Source organism: Chiroxiphia lanceolata, chromosome 5 (genome assembly GCF_009829145.1).
Source record: "Chiroxiphia lanceolata isolate bChiLan1 chromosome 5, bChiLan1.pri, whole genome shotgun sequence".
NCBI lineage: Eukaryota > Metazoa > Chordata > Aves > Passeriformes > Pipridae > Chiroxiphia > Chiroxiphia lanceolata.
The window spans coordinates 40048983-40054982 of record NC_045641.1 but is presented as its reverse complement, the minus strand read 5'-3'; the positions used below and the strand labels follow the sequence as shown (position 1 = coordinate 40054982).

At 48.5% G+C, this 6000-nt stretch overlaps 1 protein-coding gene across 1 annotated transcript in view; it reads left to right on the top strand.

Moving 5' to 3' along the window:
- The first annotated feature begins 851 nt into the window (after nt 1-851).
- Nucleotides 852-6000, top strand: part of PAWR (pro-apoptotic WT1 regulator) — a 78297-nt gene continuing 73148 nt past the window's right edge. Inside the window, exon 1 of the mRNA XM_032689173.1 lies at nt 852-1476. Within this exon, the coding sequence (XP_032545064.1) occupies nt 1006-1476 (471 nt within the window). The 5' untranslated portion in view covers nt 852-1005. The remainder of the gene's footprint in view (nt 1477-6000) is intronic.

The window sequence follows — 6000 nt, the reverse complement described above, 5'->3', positions numbered from 1 at the left end:
CCGCCGCCCGTTAAAGCCGCCCGGGGTGTAGAGGGCGGGCCGGGGCTGGCGGCGTTTGGCGGCGGCGGCCGTCCCGTTCATCCCGCTCTCCCGCGGCGCCTCTCGCCCTCTCCAGCCCTGCCTGCTGCTCATCGGGGGCGCCGAGGTCCGTGTCCGCTCCCGCTGCCTGGGGCAGGTGCCGCGGCCCCAAGGCGGGCCAGTACCCGGGGCGGTCGTGTCGCGGCGCGCACCGGCCCGGGCGGGGCCTCCCCGCCCTCACCCCTTTGTCGAGGCCATCTCGGCAGTTTCCGCCCTGGCTTCGGCTGCGTCCGCGCCGCGATGGGGAAAGGGGAGGGAGCTCGGAAAGCCTCGGGGGCGCGCCGCTCCTTCCGGGACGGCGGGAGGCGGTGCCGCTCACCTGGTGCCGCCGGCGCTGGGGAGCGCCCGAGCCGCGGCCCCGCCGGGCGGGAGGTGAGCGCCTGCCGCGCTCGCCCCGCCCCGCTCCGCGCGGGAACGCGGCTGTCCGAGCAGGCAAGCGGGCGTCGGGGGGATGGCACCGGGATCGGGGACGCAGCACCCGCCGGGCTGGGAGCGAGGGACGGCGCTGTGCGGTCGTCGTGGCCGCGGCGGGCGGGGGGGAAGGCGGGCGCCGCCGGGCGGCCCTGCGCCGAGGGATGAGGGGACCCCCGGGGAGCGAGGGGCACCGCGGCGGGTTCGGGCGGCGCGGTCCGAGCCATGGGAGCCGAACGTGTGAGAGCGGGCAGTGATGGAGACCCGTACCCGGGTGGTTTCCCGGGGAGTTGGCGGGGCAGCGGGACGGGGATGGGCAGTGCTGCGGGACGGCTCACGTCCCCCCTTTTGTTTCTCTCCAGGGTGTTTGTGCTTCTCCGAGCCTCTCTCCCCGCCCCCGACTCTCCCGCCCGCCCCGCCGGGACCTCTCCTCTCCGGGCGGCACCAGAGCCGCCTCAGGGCGGGCGACGGCAGAGGTGCTGGTGGGGCGCTCTCGCCGTCCAGCCCGCTGGGAACATGGCGACCGGCGGCTACCGCAGCGCCGGGGGAAGCACCACGGACTTTCTGGAGGAGTGGAAAGCCAAGCGGGAGAAGATGCGGGCAAAGCAGGCGCCGCCGACCCCGGGCGCATCGGCCGGAGGGGAGCCCCGTCCCGCAGGGGGCGGCCCCTCCGCCGAGCTGAACAACAACAACAACCTGCCCCCCGACCGCGCGGCGCCCCCCGCCGGCGGGGCCGTGAACTGCGTCAGCCTGGCCAGCGCCGCCCTGGGCCGCGCCGCCCCCGCCAAGGAGCCGCCGCCTGCCCTCGCCGGGGGCCGCGGGGTCGAGACCGCCGCCGCGCCGGACTCCCCCGAGGGCGAGGAGAAGCTGGCCACCAAGGGAAAGAGCTCAGGCCCCAGCGCCAGGAAGGGGAAGGGGCAGATCGAGAAGAGAAAGCTGAGAGAGAAGAGGAGGTCGACAGGTGTGGTGAACATCCCGGCCGCCGAGGTGAGCGGGGACGGGGGGTGCGGCCGCCGCGGAGCAGCCGCTGGGGGCGCCGGGCGCAGCCCCGGGACCGCTCTCCCGAGCGCTCCGGCCGTGCCCGGGCTCCCCGCGTGGGCTGCGCTGGCGAAGCGCTCTCCGCACGCTGCGGGCAAAGCGTGATGGCCCGTGCCGGGCGGAGCGACCACAGTGGTCGTTACAGGGCGGTATCCAAACAGACGAGCAGATGAGGTGTCATTTACCCTAAATGAATTAGACCTGTCACGACCCGCACCTTTTTTTTTTCTTTTAATGTCTTCTTGTCGACAGAGAGTAAGTTCTAGGGCTTTTGGAGGATCAGACTCGGACATGTGCCTGTTAAAGTATGGTCAAAACAATAGTAATGAAAGAAAATTGATCCGTCAGCTCGGAATAGATGTTCAGGTGTAAATATTATTCAGTTTGGAACCCGGAAGAATTTCCTGCACTGGAAAAAATGTAGTGGTTTGAAGAGCATTTTTTTGAGGGCAGAGGAAGATATTTTTATCAGCCAACACGACTGTCCTCTGCGGTTTGCTACTAGTATAAAAATCTGGCATTGATTTGTAATACTCCTAGAGGAATTTAAAAGAATGATAACTAAGTTTTTAGGTTTTTTTGCCATTAATAGGAAAGGCCACAGGAAACTTTGAAGAGAGATGGATTTTTGTCTTCAGTTTTGCACTAATAATTATGACCACCATGTTTTTGTAGGAAACCCCTTGTAGTTCTTTTGGTTAACATTATAGATTATTAAAGTAACACTAGAAAGTAAGATCTTTGTTTCTGAAATGGCAGGAGAAGACAATCATGTTGTCCACACATGAAATCACTAACACTTTTTTTGTGACATCCTAGGCACTTTCAGAGCACACACTTTCACGTGAGAAGGTCTTGGAAGGTTTATGAAGGAGGAATGAGTTTTAGGAACAGTAGAAATCTTTATAACTGTGTTTTTTGAGAATAATTGCTTGCATAACCTTTAGTTTGAGGTGAAGAGTTTTGGCATAGGTCTTCAATATTGCTGTTTTGGAAAGTGATGAATACAAGTGAGTTCTTTTAATTTTCTGACTTCAGAGCATGCAAACCTCCTAGACTGTGTCTTGGTTTATATGGAGCCCACTAAATACCTGGCCCTTGTACCTGTTATAGGAACCTTAAAATGCTGCATCTTCTCTAAGTAAACTAGTCCTAGCCTAGTTCATAATGGTTTTGCACATTGCAGCAAGCGTTGTATAAAAGAATATCTTAGGGGCTCTGCTGTGTACCCCATCCCTAGCTGTACTCTTGTCTTTGGTCGGTTGGTTTTGGGCAGTGGGTTTCTTTTTGCTCTTTGAGACTGGTGTCCTAGTTCTTTCAACTTGTTCTCTGAACTAGTGTTCCTTCAGTATTGTTTTGGTGGTGTTGTTTGGGGTTTGCTAGTTTGGTGGTGGTTGGGGTTTTTGTTTGTTTGTATTGTTAAAATATTGCTCAAAATGTGCCTTGCTTTCCAGGAAAACACATTCCTTGCTCAGCAGCCATTAGAATTTGTTGCATTCTTGAGAGTGCCTGTACTTATTAAGGTTAACCTATTTAGGCATTGAGAAACAAGTTCTCACCCCTTTCCATGTTTTTGAGGGCCTAAACTTTGCTGCACCATGTCACCATGCGTTGGCACTTCGTGGAAACTTCCTGTACCTTTATACTAATTACTTCTATAACTAGCAAGTAAGCATTTCATCACATTTTTGGGGTCAAATTTCATAAATGTAGATACCTGTTGTACAAGGTATTATCGGGGAAACTTACGAGCAGTGTTGCATTTTTGACTGGCATGTACTTACATAAGGCTATCTCTTTTCAGTATTTTGCATTTCTTAAATGTTCTTAATCATTACCACATACATTCCTAAAAATTGTTTAGCTGGGGAACACTAGATTATTCCTGATGATGGACAGCTTCAAAAACTGTCTCCAGTGTCAAATGTGAGTACCTACTTAACAATGAATGTTTTGCAGACTGTTTACTTGTGCTGTCTTTGGTACAGCTATGTAGCTGTAAGAAGACATTTTGAAGTATTGATTCAGCCTGGTCAGTTGCAGTCTCAGACAAAAGAAGGCTGTGATGTAGGTGATGGCTCGTTGGAGTAATCTGCAACAGGCCAGTTTCTTGCTGTCATTCTCCTTAGATGCTGGACATAGCTTTACTGCATAGTAACTTGGTAGTAGTACACAGTGAATTTAACCACTTAGCACTTGTAGCTCTGCATGGTGTATATTTTAAAATTACTCTTCAGGAGATGTTATTTTAGAGCTTTGCTGAGTGTTTCACTGTCTTATTTTTCAAGAAAATAGTCTTTCTCAAGTAGCCATTTGATGCTAAATATGTGCCTTTTATGATCATTGTGTCACTGTGGTGGAGACTGATAATAAGATACTCAGAAATGAAAATGGGTACCTCTTGAAATAATGCACTCATGGAAGATACAGAGTGCCCAAAACTGAATACAAAAACAGTTTTTGCCCCAAAGAAGTGGGATCTAATTTCAGTTGCAATGCAGCTGGAGAATTTAATGATAGGAAAGGTGGCAGAATAAGAAAAGTAAGTTTGTGTTGCCTCAGCTATCTTGAAATAGGCATGAAAAGTATTAGCAGATTATTATTTATTAATGATTAATTTCCGTTCAATAGGAAGGTATTAGAGTCAGTTCTTAAGTAGTTCTGTGTCTTAAGTGTATTTCGTGTTGAAGTTGGTGGAGGACAGAAACCATAGGAGAAGCTGTGAAACGGGTGGTGACAGGATGGGAGTAGTGGTGAAACTTTGTACATTGTGATAAAGGTAAAGGCTGATTTTTATCTTCACGGCACTAGTGCTTATCTAAATAATGGTGACTTTTGAAAATGGCTTTGGAAATACTTGCATCTTTTTTCCTTTACAGTGGTTGTAAAGTAGTTTCTTGATAGCTTGTCAAATCTTGAAAGGTGGATTAGCTCCAAATATTAAGTGCTGTGGGATTTGGGTTTTGTTGCCTCATAACAATTCTTCAGGTTGTAAAAGGTAATTGAATTGTATACAATTATCATTACTACATATGTTTCCTTCTTTTGATTTTATAACCATTTTTAGTTATGTTTAGAAAGTGTTTCTCAGTTTGTAGGTATTTACTTGATGCAGGTGTTAAGTTTACTTGCAACATTTTTCTCATTTACAGCTGTGCTGGCGTCTGTCCAAGAAAGACAGAGTTCCCATTATGCACTGGCAGTGCTTTGTGAGGACCCACATGTAGGATGAGAGTTATGTTTTATATTGTTATAGTAATTCTGTCCTGCTGCGAGCAAAACAAGCTGCATTGGTGAAAGTGCAGCTTTACTTTTATACATGTTTACACTTAAGGATTCTGCTGGCATAGCTGTGTGGATAAGGATTTTTTTTGGTTTTTTTGGTTTTTTGTTTTGTTTTTTTTTCTCAACCCCAGTAGGGAGAATAACAAGTATTGTTGTGGTTACCTTTTTAAAAAAGGTGTATATATAATCAAAATCTTGGTTCATCTAGGAAGGACAGTTGTATAACTGTGTTTTATTAACAAAAGTTTACATTTTCACCTAACCAGATGGAAGTCTCCTAAACTCAGAAGTGTTTTTCTGTTAATAACAGAGTAGCGAATGATTTAGAAAGGTGTAAGGAACACTGATCTGTCTTTTGCACCTGAGGCTGCTAGACTTGAGACACAACAATCTCCTGACCTGTTTGTGGAAAATACCAGAGTGAAAGGTAGAAGTGATTAAAATATGGAATCTGCATAGGATGTTCAGCCAGTCAGTATTCATCTCTTGTCTTATGGACAGCAGTAAGGATATGACATCTTGAAACCCCACTGATGGCTTACTTCCAAAAGTCTGCCTGTCTCTTTAGAAGGCACTGCATGTGTGGTACTTGGTAGGTGTCATACTGAACAACAGTATTGGAAGTAAGCAGAGAGCAGTGAGCTCCTTCTTTCTCTGGGCTAAGAAAGTGTTCGTGCTACAAGAGAAGTCCAGTATGCTGAATTGAACAGACTGACAGAAAGTTGCTGTGCTCCAGTTGGAAAAACTTTAAGAAAATTTAAGTGTTAAATGTATCAAGCATAGCAATTACTGGGTGCCTTGTAAAGGAATTGAAATCCTTCTCTGAATGGGTGGAAACTAGAGAGCGCAGTGGAATCCTGTACTAACTGTTGGACTCTTGACGAGAAGTTTGCCTTTCAGCAGTATCTTTCTCAGTGATTGCCTACCTTCTTCTTGCTATATCTTGAGGTTAATGAGGTAATGTCTTTGCATAGTCTTAACATCTATTTTACTGTAAAATAACTTGCTTCTTTTTGCATGTGTTGGGGGAAAAAAGCCTCAGTAAATGTTTGTTCAAAGTGCTAGAGAAAACCCCCTATTTCTGACCAGTGATACCCTTAACATTCATGCAGATGTATTACTGTTATGATGGAAGTCTGAAATACATCTATTAGACCTGGACAGCCATTCATGATAGGTTACACCATC